This window comes from Astatotilapia calliptera, chromosome 23 (genome assembly GCF_900246225.1).
Source record: "Astatotilapia calliptera chromosome 23, fAstCal1.2, whole genome shotgun sequence".
NCBI classification, from domain to species: Eukaryota; Metazoa; Chordata; class Actinopteri; order Cichliformes; family Cichlidae; genus Astatotilapia; species Astatotilapia calliptera.
This window is the reverse complement of record NC_039323.1, coordinates 5868144-5886136: the sequence shown is the minus strand read 5'-3', so window position 1 is coordinate 5886136 and position 17993 is coordinate 5868144. Positions and strand designations below refer to the sequence as shown.

General features: G+C 41.2%; 1 protein-coding gene across 2 annotated transcripts; it reads right to left on the bottom strand.

The window, feature by feature from the left end:
* Nucleotides 1-370: 370 nt before the first annotated feature.
* LOC113015733 (semaphorin-4E) lies at nt 371-17831 on the bottom strand. Of its 2 annotated transcripts, none has more exons than XM_026157917.1 (14): nt 17683-17831; nt 10869-11356; nt 10412-10554; nt 9239-9301; nt 8741-8839; nt 5765-5864; nt 5408-5518; nt 5120-5271; nt 4839-5011; nt 4479-4635; nt 4150-4372; nt 3067-3182; nt 2631-2847; nt 371-2447 (listed from the first exon to the last, which is right to left on the bottom strand). In XM_026157917.1, exons 2-14 carry the CDS (start codon nt 10975-10977, stop codon nt 1684-1686), a joined length of 2427 nt encoding a protein of 808 aa, XP_026013702.1. In that variant the 5' UTR covers nt 10978-11356; nt 17683-17831; the 3' UTR covers nt 371-1683. The 2 variants fall into 2 exon arrangements, with proteins under 2 accessions (XP_026013702.1, XP_026013703.1); XM_026157918.1 differs by having other exon boundaries at nt 10869-11353.
* Between the last annotated feature and the right edge of the window lie 162 nt (nt 17832-17993).

Sequence of the window (17993 nt, the reverse complement as noted above, 5' to 3'; positions counted from 1 at the left end):
GCAAATATCTATCAGCAAATAATGTCAATTTTCCAATAAATAGGTTGGGGTCTAATTTTAATAACTTAAACACCTCCTAGAAAGTCAGTAGTCTGTTGCTTGACTAACAAAGAGAGACAATTATTTGCACCTATGACCACACAAGCACCTTTAGGAAATTCTTGCTGTGAAGTAATGGCGCTAACCACTGCACCACTGTGACCAAAGAACAGTATTACAATGCATTTCACAAAGGCAAATAAATATTTGCCATAAGGATCACACAATAACTCAAAGCCAGATGTAAGAGAAGAAGCCTCATTTAAATGTTGGGAGGAAAATTGGGCCTGAGAGAGGTCAGCTAAAAGCCATTTCTGAATGATGTAAACAATTCCGTTTAAGTCTTGTAGCTTTATTGTTATAAAATGTATAACAGTAGTTGGCAGTGTTATAGCTGGGATGATTTTTTTAGTGCTTTTTTAAAAAAAAACCACACACACACAAATTGTACCCTTTTTTAAAAATAAAAAAAATATTCAAATGCACAGGTAACGTTTGAATGATTACTTTGTACTACTGATATTGTACATCCATATACAATTCTGCTGTTTAATAATTCAGCAGAGACCCATTTCAACTCTCATACAGACAGTTGTACAGAACTTGATGAAACATAAAAGTCTCTGCGCAATGGCGCTAATGACCAAAACTGAAAACCACAGAGAAGATTCGGGGGGCTTCACTGCAATTGACTTTTTGTCCAAAACAAACTGTAATAATTACGAACTGAGCATGTGGTGTTAATGATGATGTTTTCCTCCCCTACAAACCATATGAAACCTTTGGAAACATTAATATTGGAAGCAGTGGCTTTGTGCGTTGCCTTCAAATACATTTCCCGACTGTGTGAGACATTACTGACTTACTGATTCATAAGTGCATGACAAGACTCTCAAAGTTCCTTTCATGAGCAAGGCAGCATGTTTCAAAGTTTGACACCGAAACTCTTGGATACGCTGCACCTCTGAGTTGTTTCACTGACAGAAATGTACACCCCCACCCTTGACATTACAATGACATTTTTGTCTGTTTCTTATTAAGTGTACAGTATGCTTGGAATCAGAAATGTAGCTACACACCCCCAAAAAAAAGAAAAGAATTACCCCAGTTCACCCTAAATATAAAAATTCTTTTTTTTTTCTTATTGAAGACAGAGGTCCAACTGTTATATTAGTGGGGGTTATGCTTAAAAATAGAGGTATGTATGTAGAAGATGTTTTTTACGGCCACCAGGAAATAAAATAGTGATACAGACAACTGATCAATCATTAAAAATCATTGAAAATATGATCAAAATGCTACATGTCCAGTGTTTTTTATACTATATTTACAAATAAATAGTCCAAAAAGAAAAGGTGTTGGCTGTACACAATCTATTGCACAAAGCTTATTCACAATTTATCATTATACAAAAAAAAAAAATACATATAAAAACATTAACCACCAGTTAAATATCTTTTTAGAGGACATGAGCTGCCTGGTAAGAATATGGAAATGATAGTCAGTGTAGGAAACAGGACACCAATCAAAAGAATTTATAATGCGAAAACCTTTATAGGAACCGAATCTTAGTGGGAGTACACCTATAGGAAGATAATTAGTGCACGAGTCCTGCCTCAGACTGAATTCTACACCTCAGCAGAGTCAAATCTCTGACTCATCATTTATGTATCCCAGACCGTCCAGACTTGAAATGTTGGCCATAGGTGGGAAGTGATGCTCCCCATTCCCTTTGAAGTCAACAGCAGGGTGATTATTATTGGCACTGCAAGGTCTCCCGGATTCAGGCCCCAGGAGCTTTACCTCTGAAGTTCTGTTCAGGATCTGCCTGTACTCGGTTGACTGCCTTCTCGTCTCGCTTTCACTGGGCCGCTGTACAAACTTTAAGCACTCCCAGTGCCCACGGCTCCAGATCATAAATATGACTCCCATCAGAGAGAGGCAAATCAGGGACAGCATGGCCACAGCCACCTGTAGATGAGTTATCCTGCCACTGTCGTTTTGACTCTCAGGAGACGACGGTTTGTCAATGTTATGGCTTGGCACTGGATCTGGTGTCAAATGTATTGTTTTGTGAATAGCTTCTGTGGTACTTGGCACCTCTGTGCCAAAGGTGGGGATGATCCCCGTTGTCGGGTCAGAGTAGAGCTGTAAATGATAAACCGCCACAGTCTGGTTGTATTTTTGTCCGTTTATCTCCTCTACTGAGTCGCAGATATACTGGCCAGCGTCTGTTTCAGAAGCACTCAGGATGAGGAGACCGCCACTGTAGATGTAGTATTTGTTGTTGGAGTGAAGTGTGTGGTTACCGAATCGCCAGTCGGCCACAGCCAAGTTAGAGTGAAGTTGGCACGACAGCTGGATATTGTTCTCTGGAATGAGGACTAATTCGACAGCTGTCACTGGATCTAAAAACACACAAACGCAAGGTTAATTCATGCTCATAAAACTGCTGCCATGTCAGCACACGCTTGATCAAAGGGTGTCAGTGGGTTTCTCTCTATAATATTGTTATTTCTACAATCGAACAACCCTTGTGCTTTCTTGGGTTCTGATTTAACACTAAATAAAAACAACTGAATTTAAAGTACCTAGTGGAGGACACTGTGACACATCTCCCTTCTTGAGACTCTGTATTGTATGTGGGGAGGGGGACAAAGTGTTGACGGAGGAGCACTGCTTGGTGGATAAATCCCAGGCGCAGTACGGATCTCTTGCAAGGATGCAGTCCACACAAGTCTCATAGCGGCTGCAGTTACTGACCGGCATCTGGACTGCACCAGAAGTTGAACCAGCATACACTTGACCCTATAAGTGCACAACCATAAAGACTCATAAATATCAAAAGACTAAAAGTGTTTCACCTTTAGCACAACTGAAGCCTCTTTATTGCCTGTAAGTGCCAAATAGGTGATGACATATTCAAACTAAGATATTAAACAGTATCTCCCAACCAAAACCCCAGCAAACAACCGTAAACTGTGATGATGACGAAACATGTATAATGGACTTGTTATTATATATTACCTCAGTGGATGAGAGGCGCAAGATAGAGATGGGCTCATGGTTTTCATACAGCTGAACCTCCTCGATGATGAACATCTCTCCGTCATAGTTCACAGCCTTCTGAACATAACCGTTTCCTATTACAAAGACAAAAAGCAGAGCCCGTAACTTACACAAGTGTATTTACCCATATCATTTGATGACTCTGCTGCTTAGAACAAATCATAAAAAGCTAATGATTAACCAAGTTATATTTATTGCTTTAAAAGCCTTTACTTTGGTCTCTGCATTTGCAACAGTTTTAGATTTGCTTTGGGCATTTTTTTAGCCAAGATATTACAAAAAAATAGGGACTATAGAAAAGACACACAGGAAATGGTGTGAGGTGGACTCAAACTCAGGCACCTGCAGCCACCTTCAGCAAATGGGTCACCTGCCCAACCAGGTGTTGTGCGGGTGATGCCTTTATAAAGGGGAAAAACTGTGCCATCAGTTTTTTAATGGTAAGCTTATAACTAGAAAACACTTATATGACAATATGACAAATGTCATATTGTTAAAATCTATTGCTAAATTAATGGAAACTAATATGTTCACCTCCTTTAGTTACATTATAACGACAATATAGTTGCGTTAAAGTTGCATAATTCAGTCTTTCTGATAAGTTCTGATCAGATTTAGTGAGAAACATAATCACTGAGGACATTTGTAATTCTGTGTCAGGGAGCCACTTGCAGTGCTCAAACTCTTTCCCAAGTACAATAAACGAATCTCTTTTTAATCAGCATAATTAGGAAAATTAAGTCCTCAAACAAAATTTATGTGGATCACTATGTTTTTTCAGCTGCTAAGCTTCACCCAGAAACAAAAGCCAGTTTCTAAATTTGCTGTTCTGATATCTGATTTTGTTACTTTTCTCCTTCTGTCAAGTTTTAAAGCCATTTAAAAGGTTATGAATTCATTTAAAACTGCAGTATTGAATATTAAACTTTTAACTATTTTAAGAATTTTATGTGAGTGACTGTTTAACATTAAAAATAAAACTCAAGTAACACCGGCAGTACTCCAAAGGGGCCTTTCTGAAAAACACAGCTCTTTTTTTACCTGTGCCAATAAACATGACGTTATATTTCTCTCCGTCCAGGCCCTGCACGCTGTCCACTACAATCCGAGTCAGCAGAGCTCCCTTCGTGATCAGCAGCGGGCCTCCTGTCAGTGGCCGAATTGCTTCATCCATTAGAGGACGATCCCTGATGAACTGGAGCGTTTTGTCTGGAAGGTCCAGAGAGCGATTCATCCCCATTTTACGCACCATGTTATTGATGCACTGAAACACAAAAACTGCAATTTAGATTTTTTTTCTTCCACATCTATTTGCGTTTATCTGGTTTTTCAATTGAATTTCTGCATGCAACAAAAGTCTGTAAACGCACCGCTCCTGGTCTGGGGACCGGCACCTCACCGGTGTACATCACCCATTTAATATGAGACGTCTCCACAGCAACAGGGGTTTTAAATTTTCCCTCATTGAAAATATCTCTAATAGCAGATACGCTGTATGCACAAACAGCCGACTTCTGGGATAAGCTCCTGGAAACGCAAAATAACAAGTTTAGGTGAAACACACTGAGACAAGTTCTTATCAGCTGAGTCTCAACAAAATACTAGTTGCAACAGACTTGGTAGTTTTTTTTGTGTGTGTTAACTAAAAGCTCAGGATACTCCTAACATTCCTCAAAGCCAACACCCGCCATGAGCAATAAGAGCCACTGGATTTGTCAGCAAACACTTACGACTGTGGAGTGAAGACAGCATAGAAGACACTCTTCCTCCAGTCCTTGTGTCTGAGAAGGAAGACATCCTGGACAATGGAGGGCAGGCTGGGTTCAGACAGGGAACAATCCAGGCGAGCTTTCAGGAACGACGTCCATTTCCTCTGCAGTGTCCGCTGGCCGCCCATATCCCCCTTTAACACAGATATGGAGCACTCTGTGATGTGTGTGCGTATTGCCTTTAACAACAACCAGACCTGTGTCAGACAGGCCAAGGCTTTTGAACAGACTGTGTTCATTACCTTGCAGACACGGGCCACTCGTGACACTGAAACCTTTCTGTAGAAGTCGTACTCTATGGCATTTTCACTGAAGAACAAGTACACCTTGTCGTCGTCACCATCGGGACTATCAAAGCTCTCATCCACAAAATCCATGTAGACAAAGTTTGGCTCTGAAAACACAAATTGAATTGAATTGAACAAATTGAATTGAACACAGGCAAACGAAAATAGAAGTCAACAGCACCACAAACGCTAAAATGTTCATGGGGTGCTATAAAATTTTAAAAAGAAGGGAGAGGAAGTCACCATTGAGCCAGGAGCTTTTAAACTCGGTACGAAGAGCCAAGTTTGAGCTGCGCAGAACAACAGGCTCAGAGCCCAAGAAGTTGATGGATGTGGCAGAATACAAATCGTTTCCTGTGAGACAGGAAAAAGAGGTGAGTGAAAATTCCTGGAAATCCATTATTCACTTTAAATTGTAACAACATCACATTTATATACAGAAAAATTTGGCATTTCGACAAATCGTACAGAGAATGCTGAATGAGCAGGTAGCTCTAGCAAATATACTCCGAGCGGTATTTTTCTTATTTATTTAGTGTGTGAAGTGAAATCTGCACACAACTATCAAATCTTCATTCTGTGTCTGCCTCAGACACTCACCAACCATGAGGGAGGAGTATCTCTGAAAGGGATCGAAAGGACACTTGCCCTTCCCCTCCTCCGGCTTTCCCTGCAGCGTCAGCTGTCCTTTAGCAAACGTCTGTCAGAAACAAAGAAAGAGATCAAGCAAAGAGAGAGAAGTTGAGAAAGCTGTGTTTTATTGAGATTGAGGACTGGAACTGGAAGCTTACCGTTTGTTCACATGTTTAAGCAGTTAACTAAACTTGCATACATTTGCATAATAACTCGCTAAAGTGTCCAAACGAAACAAAGGGTTTTACATGGGTTTTCAAAACTCATATCCGGAATCACTTTAATTGTTTCTCTTAAAATCTTCTTCCAGAGTCTGGGGATACATAATGAGCATATTGTCTGCCTTTATTTATTTCGTTTGTTATTATCATAGTGCTGCAGGTTCACATAGCAACAGTTTAACACCCCATTGTGATGCAGCCAAGGCTGCTCAGTCCTCTGAAATTTCAGCATCTTGCCAAAATAAACAGTTTTCCAAGACACCAACAACAGGGGAAGGAAATTTAACTGACGATGACAGGAGAGAAATGTCTCAAAGCGTGCCCATTTACAACACTTCAGCATAAAGCTTAACAAAATTCAATCCCAGTTATTACTGCTTGAATTAAAGCAGACCCTGCACTGCCTTCTGCTCTGTTATGTCTAGAATCTTTCAGCGGTGGATGCAAGTTCAGCATATCTACAGGTAGGCTACTGGCTGCTCAACAACCCTACATTTCAAACAGTGAGAGCAGATTTTCTGAATATGGTCATCTAAGACACACCACCCTAGCTGTGTACCATATACCAGCTGTTCACATTGTTTGTTTGTGAGGGGCAGCCAATGAAATAAAAGCTGGTTAAAGGGAGAGGAGCTTGTTTAAGAGTGTAAGATAAGGTCATCCAGAGCTGCACTAGTACAGGCCAAGAATAAAATATGAAGTTGGAAATGAGTATTACAGGTTCCCTTTAAAGTAAGACGAGTGATATCATTTTCATTGCAAACAAATCAACATGGGAAAGGATAAAAACAAAACTGTGCATCCAAACACACGTACATTAAATGAGGAAATCTATGCCACAGTTTTCATTCATTATAGTAAGTACTGTACTTTATTTTAAGGCAGTCCCTTCTACACTGTAGTACTGAGTACACATGTATTTGGATATAAGAAAAACATCTACAGTGGGGCAAAAAAGTATTTAGTCAGCCACCGATTGTGCAAGTTCCCCCACCTAAAATGATGACAGAGGTCAGTAATTTGCACCAGAGGTACACTTCAACTGTGAGAGACAGAATGTGAAAAAAAAAATCCATGAATCCACATGGTAGGATTTGTAAAGAACTTATTCGTAAATCAGGGTGGAAAATAAGTATTTGGTCAATAACAAAAATACAACTCAATACTTTGTAACATAACCTTTGTTGGCAATAACAGAGGTCAAACGTTTACTATAGGTCTTTACCAGGTTTGCACACACAGTAGCTGGTATTTTGGCCCATTCCTCCATGCAGATCTTCTCGAGAGCAGTGATGTTTTGGGGCTGTCGCCGAGCAACACGGACTTTCAACTCCCGCCACAGATTTTCTATGGGGTTGAGGTCTGGAGACTGGCTAGGCCACTCCAGGACTTTCAAATGCTTCTTACGGAGCCACTCCTTTGTTGCCCGGGCGGTGTGTTTTGGATCATTGTCATGTTGGAAGACCCAGCCTCGTTTCATCTTCAAAGTTCCCACTGATGGAAGGAGGTTTTGGCTCAAAATCTCACGATACATGGCCCCATTCATTCTGTCCTTAACACGGATCAGTCGTCCTGTCCCCTTGGCAGAAAAACAGCCCCATAGCATGATGTTTCCACCCCCATGCTTCACAGTAGGTATGGTGTTCTTGGGATGCAACTCAGTATTCTTCTTCCTCCAAACACGACGAGTTGAGTTTATACCAAAAAGTTCTACTTTGGTTTCATCTGACCACATGACATTCTCCCAATCCTCTGCTGTATCATCCATGTGCTCTCTGGCAAACTTCAGACGGGCCTGGACATGCACTGGCTTCAGCAGCGGAACACGTCTGGCACTGCGGGATTTGATTCCCTGCCGTTGTAGTGTGTTACTGATGGTGACCTTTGTTACTTTGGTCCCAGCTCTCTGCAGGTCATTCACCAGGTCCCCCCGTGTGGTTCTGGGATCTTTGCTCACCGTTCTCATGATCATTTTGACCCCACGGGATGAGATCTTGCGTGGAGCCCCAGATGGAGGGAGATTATCAGTGGTCTTGTATGTCTTCCATTTTCTGATGATTGCTCCCACAGTTGATTTTTTCACACCAAGCTGCTTGCCTATTGTAGATTCACTCTTCCCAGTCTGGTGCAGGTCTACAATACTTTTCCTGGTGTCCTTCGAAAGCTCTTTGGTCTTGGCCATGGCGGAGTTTGGAGTCTGACTGTTTGAGGCTGTGGACAGGTGTCTTTTATACAGATGATGAGTTCAAACAGGTGCCATTCATACAGGTAACGAGTGGGGGACAGAAAAGCTTCTTACAGAAGACGTTACAGGTCTGTGAGAGCCAGAGATTTTCCTTGTTTGAGGTGACCAAATACTTATTTTCCACCCTGATTTACGAATAAATTCTTTACAAATCCTACCATGTGGATTCATGGATTTTTTTTTTCACATTCTGTCTCTCACAGTTGAAGTGTACCTCTGGTGCAAATTACTGACCTCTGTCATCATTTTAAGTGGGGGAACTTGCACAATCGGTGGCTGACTAAATACTTTTTTGCCCCACTGTAACTGTTTTGTGGAGTCACTGAGTTACAAAAAAGAAAAAAAATTAACTTCTACATCTTCAGTAGGAAGGAGCTTTTCATGTGGATCTCCTTAATGGATCTCATGCAAGTGTTACTAGCATCAGTTTACAAGGGGGCAATAAACTAAACTCTTAACTCTTAAAGCCACACTTACCAGATAATCACAGGTCGGGCTAAACGCATTTGTACCACACACATAAATTGTAGAGTCATTCACTCTGTGCAGGGTTCGAATGTAGTTGCGGCATTCCACCTGCAACAAGATCCAGCAGAGAGAATGCCAAGGTCAGAGCTTTGTTAGTTCAGCCGCAAAAACACAAACATACCGCATACATATAGTGACTGCACATGCTGTCCGCAGCTCGCGGTGACCAAAAGGTCAGGGCTGTGCACATGCGTTTTCTTCCTGTGCCTTTATTTGGACTCTCAGCACAAAGATATGAACCAAGTACTTCAAAGAGAATTCCATGTAAAGACATGAAAAGGGGAAAAAAATCATTCTCATATAAATGATTTACACATGTGCTAAGATAAAATGTGAGGGGGGAGTAAACAACTTTCAATCAGTGGTCATCTTTTACAGCTGCAGCAATGCCCCCGAAGTAAAAGTTGTCTAGTGCAAAGCTTTTGTTTTGAACGACTTTACACAAACCTCTGCATTTTTTCCCTTGTACGTGCAGTCCCTCTGCTTATCCTCAGTCACCCGCCAATACACCTGCACCAACAAAACGAAAGAGTCTTGTCAAAGCATTCAGGAATGGTGTTGCAACCACACAGTAGTAGTCCAGTTACAGCTTTCACAATTTATTGTTTTTCGAGACCTGTCAGCGTGCTCTAAAAGCATGAACCGGTTAGCTGGCAAAGCACTCCTCGCCTCTGACTGTTAGACATGTATCTACAACTATGAACAAACAACAGAGTCCAACAGAACCATTATTATTGAAATATCTCATGCAAATGTGCAGTGGTCATGTAGAATGAAATGATGTGTGAGAAAACACTGTACGTAATGTGACCTAACATTTGCCCATAATTCACAGCATCTGAAAGATGTGCAAATATGAAATGTTTCTTCTCTTTATACGACAAACCTGACACAGTGGATTTTAGGGAAGATATTTAATATGCTGTGAATGATATTTGAGACTTTCAGAAAAAAAAATAGAGCAGCCCATCTGACACCAACAACCGTGCCACCTTCCAAGTCACTTAAATCTCCTTTCTTCCCCATTCTGATGCTCGGTTTGAACTTGTCTACATGCCTGAATGCACTGAACTGCTGCCATGTGATTGGCTGATCAGATATTGCCGTTGCACTTAAACAGATACACCTAACAGAACTGCCAGTAAGTGCATGCAATAAATCAGTACTGTATACCAGCCTAGCTGTTGATTAACTATTGATTAACAACCTCTATTATTAGCTATTATCAGCTATTGCTATACTGCAAACCAGCGAGAAACAAAATGCTGTTTACTTTTTTTTTTTTCTTTGTAAAGTACTGAAATATTTCACTGTGTTAAGCCAGTGCTATCACAGCATAACCTAAAAGAAAGTTAAGAACCATGAATACAAATCACATCTAAGCATGATAAGTCCATCTTTGGCAGGGCTACTGATTATTTGAGGAAATGGCTTCAGTGCTGTGGTAAAACATCATAAATGTTTAATGAATCTTCCATTTTTAATCCACAGTGATAAAAAAGTTAACTAATTACTATTTCATCAAACAAAATAAGCAACATGGCAGCTCCAGCGTGTGTATTTTATATGTACATTATCTGACAGCTCTGTTCAGAGTGTACAGACTCCTCATGTTCTTACCGTAGCATTTTTAACTGAGATGTCGCTCATATTCAAAGCATAGATGGCCTCTCTTGCCCCCAGCAGCATCACACCCAGGTCTTCTCTCATCAGCATCGTGGAGTAATTGTAGATCCCCTCTTCCCTGAACAACTTCAGTTCATCTGCACGGAGAAATCTGCATCATACACTGTTTTTTGCTTTATTTACCTCCCACATGTTAGCTACTGTGACTCCATGCAGTAGGAAAAATGCCCCCACAGCAAAAAGCAAAATGCTAATTTACTGAAAACTAATAAACTTGTCCCAGCCAGCAAAAAAAGAGATGTTAAAGTTGCACTACTGGGTCATAAATCACAGTAAAAATATTCAAAACTGCTCTAGCTTCTACTTCTGATTCAGCCCACAAGAAGAAAGAATATGCTAAGAATAATTCTACGACATATTACTGGAGAAGGTGAGAGAATCTCTGACTCACTCTGGTAGGGCACGGTCTTTCGTGGCACACAATAGTCAGTATTGACGGCACTAAAACAAACATGGAGCATCAATCCACAGATGATGCTCAGAGCTAAAAGAAGAGACATGGCTCAGAGTCCGGGTTTGTCTAAGTGTGGAAGAGCTGCAAGATCCAGCTCCGCCACCAAAGCACGAAATCAGAGAAAGATCATGGTCCACAGTGTCAGTCCAGATGTTGTTAAACTGTGGTGATGTCACGGTCCTGGACATGTGGCACTCTGGCATAAGTCATCATATTTGCTTACAGAGACCCTCTAAAGGTGAATCGTTCAGATGTTTAACCGGGAACGTCGAGCGCAGCTACTTGCTGGAAATCTATGTCGGTGTTAGCCTCCAGCGCAGTGCTAACGAGCTGCTGGTGTCCTCTCTGGAAGGAGGAGCAGAAGCCATACTGCTCAGCTAGTGGTGAGGGATGCTGGAGGAGATCATTTTCACGGCAGCCCACTTCTGGAAGAGATATGAAAACATCTATGAAATAATCAAAGAGACCCATGAAATAGAAAACCTGACTTTAATACCAAACCGGGAAATATTACATACCGGTACATTAAAAGATGGCTACATTCCCTTGAAAATTTTCAATGCAAGCTGGTTTTCCTCCAACACTTTATTTCTTTTCATTTTATCTCTGTTATGCTTGATGATTTTTATGCAGGGCAATATAAATTTAAAATACCCCTACTATTATGCCCTTGCTACCTATTCTTCTCATTTATATGGACTTATGGCCTCTACAAGAGTCACTCTGCATGGCTCACAATTCAAAATAATCCTTTTTATTTTACATTATACTGGGTCCTCATGTAGCCCCCCAGTTCATCTACTGCCTGAAACAAGCACTTTAGCTCCCTTTGTATATCTAAGTTTATCTAAGTGACAGCAAGCAAGACTGGGAAAAAGAGGACCACTTAAGATGAACACTTTGTTCGTTTCCTGGAGAACTTCCGTCTTTCTTTCCTTCTTTTTTTTTTTATTAATTTGGGTTGCTCAAAAGAGCCAGATTAAAAATAAGCAACACCTTTCAAGTTAAAGATAGTAGTGAAAATACTAAGGTGGGGAAAAGTGTCATAAATGAACATGTTCTGTTTGCTGACCGTTAAATCCTGAAGACCCAGACAGTATGCTAAACAGAGACAAATATAACCATGTTTTTCTACCAGAGATGTCTGGCACCACTTACAGCTAAAGCTATGACAACTCATAACAGTAAACTTCACAAAGGAAGCTGATGTTAAGTGAAATTCTGCAGAGTGCCATATACTGCCCACCCACCCACCCCCACTCTCTCTCTTCCTCCTGCACTCTCTGTATCTTCCTGTCCTCCTCCCTGATAAGAACCTGCTTCCTCTGGACTCAGCAGGGTTCAAGCAGCAGCAGGGATCAGTTCAGGTTTGGGCATGCATGCAGATCACGGTAATTCACAGCTCACGAACTCCATCCCTACCCTGGGATTCATGTGGAATCGAGACTTACCACTTCTTTGGCGAGATTCACTCTCTGTGTTTTGACAAACTGAGCGATGCAGCCTCATTCAAAATTCATCAAGGCACTTTAACTCAGAATAACACAGAGAGCATATTCGAGACCAGATTCGCAAGGTAAAAAAAAGAAGAAGAAATAAATAAAATGGGGTGTGCAGTACACAGCTGCTTTGCATGTGCTATTCAGATTTAAGTAAAAGTAAAAAGTAAAGATGCATCTTTTGAAACACCGTACAGTCCTCGCCTGTTGACAGAAATGAAAAAATGACAGTATCTATATTTCCTTGAGAGACAGCTAAGCGTTAACTCCCCTGGGTCTTTGAGCAGTCTGGGTTGTGCATTTTGCAGCTAACCTGCTGTGCTCCCACCCTGTTGTTAGTTGACACAGTGGGACGAGCTGCTGCATGTACAGGACTGCCCCTGTGTTGTCAAAGAGGTGACATGTTGCATGCTTTTTACCACAGCCTGTTGGGGGCTGAGGGTACTGTGGGTTAAGCGCCACAGCTGAACGGAATAACTGAAGGTTGTTTTTCAGAGGTTTTGGCAGATAGGTCACGATGGCGCAGACAGGTAGGCATGGCCACAATAACAATACAACACGCAACAGTCGTCCTTTCCTCTGGCTCTCCCACACTTAACATAGCGTAAGGGGTGACAGTGCACTGCTGAGGGATTTACAACACATATGATGCAGATTTCCATTCGCAATGGGGCCCTTAGGTTATGTTTAGTCTGGAAGTCGCTTAATGAATTGACAAAAAATTATATAAATCCTAAAAGTCTGAGAATTTGAAAGTAAAAAGGCCCCACTGCTTTATCAGTGGATTGTACGTTATTAATCTAAACGCATTAATTAGTTATTTATCGCATTAATTTGCCTCCTAAGGCAGGAGAACAAGCTGAAATTGCATCTTCATTAGCTAGTCACTAAGATAATGTTGTCTGTATCCATTTAGTGATCCCCGAGAAGCACACGCAGTTTATTTATTAAACGTGTACCTCCACAAAAAAACAAAAAAGCCCTATACCTTGCTACAGATAAAATCAGTGTTTGACTGCAGGCTAACAAAACAAAGAGTGTAGAAAAATGAAAATTTGTTGTCATTCTTTGTTTATTTATAACTAGAAACAACACCTCTTACATTAGAGGTAGATAGCCCGTTAGAAGTGCAGCTTTTAATATTTTGATATAAAAATGTGTTTTGTTCATGTCTTTGGTCATTGCTTCTCTTGCATGTGAGCGCACGCTGATGCATGTTCAGACTTTGACATTAGTAAATGTGCTGAAAGCTTCTCTGATCTTACCAAAAAGAAAAATCAGATTTTGTTCACTGCGTACGAGCAGGGTTTGTGACACCGCGAGTAGCTTGGAAAAAACAATCGCAGTCAAACGGGAGATACGAGTTGTATTGAAATCAAATAAATAAGGGAAGAAGGAAGTAAAGATTTCATTTATTTTAAGAGGTGCCGCACCTTTCAGGATTTATTTTTCCTTGGAAACGAACATTAATTTTACATTTCAGATTCGTGTCAAGGATTTCTTTAGAATGCTTTTTTATTTTTAATCAGGAAAGACACACCAATGGACTGTTTGACCTTTTTTGTCATGCACACAGTTGCATAACACCTCTGCTCTACATAATGGCTTACTAGCAATACAGCCCCTAAGACTTTATGGCTTATTACACAGTGGCCTTTTATCAGTAGCACACCTTTATTAGTTCTGGTAAGTAAAACTGGACCTAAGATGTTTTAACACTACATTTTAAATGGTGAGCCATTTATTAACATTAAAGGATTTGACCTTTTGTACAGTGAACCCCAGCTTTTTTGATTTCCTCTTGTTTATTTGACACCTTAGTGACAAAAACAAAATTAAACCGCCATCAGCGTGGGTGTGCTCTTCACTGAGGCAAAAGCTATGTCATGGAAGACTAGTGTACTATTATTTTTCATAAGGGCACGATGAAAATTCCAGTACGGCCAGCAAAACCTGCTCACGGACCCGTCACTGAGCACGCAACTTCATTATGCAGCTCTGAAAAACTTGATATTCCCTTTGTGTCAGACTATAGAGCAAATCTATGGTATTCACTCACTGACTAATACTGCTCACACAGACAGTATACAGAACCTGCATGCAATGAACAACACTTTCTAATCTCTATACTTCTTTTGCTTCTGTTTAAAATCACTGACATTTAAAGTCTGATCTAAGGTCAAACAGTACTAACAGAATTAACAAGATTGTGACTAAAACTGTTCCCTTGCATCTCCATACATCTAGATGTAAATGTCAGCATGTACCTTCCTACCAAGCAACATTCTAAAAGGGTTAGCACAGGGACTCCAAGTGGGTTTTTACTCATCAATCGGTACAACACGAACAACTGTGGGTTCAAAAGCTGCACATGAACGAGTTCAATGCGCCGAAGAAGCCTGGCAGCAGTATCTCAAGACACTGGAACCACTTGAAGCATGGGGATATTTATAGCCTCTTTAGGAGCCTCCACGCCATCTCCAAAAACCTCTACAATGGATTCTCAACACAACTGCGTGCTGATAACAAAGTAAAAACCTCATGCAGCAGCAGCGTCTGAGACGTGCTCAGACTTGCATGCTGTTGTCATCCCTGTGAGTCATAATACATCCAAAAAGCAGTCAGTCAAACAGCTGGAGTGAGCCATGACTGCTTTGGTGTACGCTTTAAATGACGGCACTACGCTGAGCTCTATGGGTGAGGTCCCCTTCGGCAGTAACTGATTTACCTCTGGCCTGACAAACTGTTATTCAGGTTTGATTCTGTTTGAGTCACTGGCCGACTGGTTGGTCGTCTACTGCCTCTTTCTACGTCTTGTTGCCATTTGGGCGTAAGCTGAGCTGTCCACTGGCAGGCCAGCTGGTGAGCTGGCTGTGATACAGTATTTCAACAGCACACCGGCCTAAACAGGAAAGTGCCAGTGGGAGGGTTTTCACCCCTGACACCCTGTGTGTCACAGACTGTTGTTATTCACTGGAAAACACACCCCAGTTCAGCACCGGGTTATATTTTTGCAAGCTCACATTTGCTTAAAAAAGAAAAAGCCCCCCTTCTTTTATCACAATGACAGTAGCTTCCCACCTTTTGTTTTGATATGCAGGAGGATTGTAATTAGCTGAGAGCAATACTTCAAAAACATGCAGCGTGTACAGTTTTTAAGCTACGGCCCAAATCAGTGGAACTGCGCCAGAGCACAACTGACAATATCATTAACTGGAATGAAAGTGACAACTGAGCAACACAATAACAAAAGCAAAAGCCTGTTTAATAAGATACTGACTTTTGTTTTGACATATCAATTGTTATTGAGTCAAAATGCACGCATGAACGCATGCACGCACGGAGAAAAACACACACACACCCAGGCAAGTCTGTGCAGGTCGTAAAGTGTGGGGCGCTCCTCTCTTTAGATTTAAAAATCAACACCAAGAATTTACTTCACAACTCTTACATTGTTTTTTAGAAAAAGGGTGTGTGTTTTTTTAAACCAGTGCTATCAGCTCAGTGTTTTCACTTTGGCCAAACAGCCACCAAAAACCAGAAGATAATTTAGATTATAATACCATAAAACATTACAGAGGACAAAAAGGAGCAAAATACAAAGAATTCATGTCTCACTTTATTTTAATTATCACTGAATTAGTTCTTTCAGCTTTCTTAGAAACACTAAGGTGTATTCTTACTGGGATGGCAAGAGAATCTTGATGTTTTTGTAAACCTTCACTTACTGCCATTACGATGTTATTATTCATTTCATTTTAAATCCAAGAACTGTCGTGTTGATAAACTGCTATGTGCAATATGCCTTCTGCTTTCTGAGCTTAGACCTTAAAAACCTGGTGCCAGCCAGTTACGATGTGACAACCATAAAGATGTTTTTCCTGTTGTGGTTTCCAAGACTTATCTAATCTCTGAAAGCCACTTTGCTGACTGTCTGAGTCGAAAGCAGTGGTTTTCAAACTGGGGGCACAGACTTAAAAGAAGACGGGTGGGGGTAATCTGATGATCAATATGCAAAGAAAGAGCATGTTGGGAAAACAAGGGTTTGCTGACGCTGTCCTGCTGACCTTCACTAAAAAATTAACTAGCTTTCTTTTTTGTCCTTGTTATTGTTAATGATTGATAACAAATCTGAGTCACCTACTGATTGGGGGTGGGGTGGGGGGGGGGGGTCATGCTTGGATAGGCTTGAGAACCGCAGTTTATGAGAATCTGATTGCGAACTATAAGAAGTTATCTGTCAAATAAACTCCAAAGTTCTTTTGGAGATGAATCATATACATGCAATCACAGTGAAACAGACACAATCTGCATCATCTCCAGCTTAGAGCAATGTAAGTGCTATTATCAGCCATGAACCCACTTAATGTAGCTGCAGTATGACAGCTACAATCGGGCAATCCCCAGAGCAAGTGAACTGAAAGCCTTTCACTTCGTCTATCGTCTGCTCACTGAGCCAAACACACTCACACTGGTACAATTCTCACCATCACTAAACCTCCACCACAAATGCCCTCGAATATCCGCTTCACCCCCATTTAACATCAAGTTCGGTTCAGTGATAATGTGCATACAATGAAAATTTGCTGCTTTTTAATAAATTATTTGAGAATGTGTGAATTATTGATGCAGCAGTATTGATTTTTCTTTTTTTTTGTAGCTGTGTGTGCGCAGAGAAACGTTTCCAAAAGATTAAACATGCTGATGCTTCCTTCTGCGCACTATATTTAAGAACTGATTCATGTCTCTGAAGTCTGTGAATTATATGCTTGGTTTCCAGCGGAGGAAAAAATAAATAAAAATCTGTGTGCTTAAGCTTTATAAAACAGCTTGGCTCGCGATTCAAAGCGTTTTCTCCTCCGGATCCAACCACACACTCGCTCCCGTAGCGCTGCTATATCTAATCCTGAGGGCTGCAGGGAACGCGCGACCCCTCCAAGTTTGATGAGCGCGTCTCTCTCAGTGTAACACTATCCGTGCATCTACTGGTGCAAGAGTTTGTAAGTATATCCTACTACTGCTTACTCTAACGCCCCGCTGCTATTATTAGATTAGGATATCCTATAATCTTAAGGTAAGTCAGAGAATTTGCAGTGCGCTGTCTCTGCAACCTCTCCACCCCTCAGGTTGGCAATCCAATTCCCACAACAAGCCCGAGCGCAGTGGAAAAATAACACGCCCAATGGGAAAAACCTGCACCAATAACAAAAAAGGAAAGAAAAAAACGAGTCAGCGGGCTAACTCGCACTTACCAGTAGTTAGTTTTAATATTAAACCGCTCAGAGTGCCGATGTCTTTCCCGTCTTGAATCCAGCTCCGCTCTTTCTTTCCCTGCTCCACCTGTAACGTCCACTCCACGTCTAATTCCTGCAGGGAGTGATTATCCGACAGGCAGCTCTCAGCGGTAGGCAGCGCCTGATCACGTCACGTGTTTGATCGCACCTTTACTTATATAGGAGCCGCTGGGCTTCGCGACCGAGCAGATAGCAACGACATAGTCCTGTTAATGTTCCCAAGTGCGGACTTTTGGTTTGTTTGGAAATGTTAAGTCGACTTAATAAGT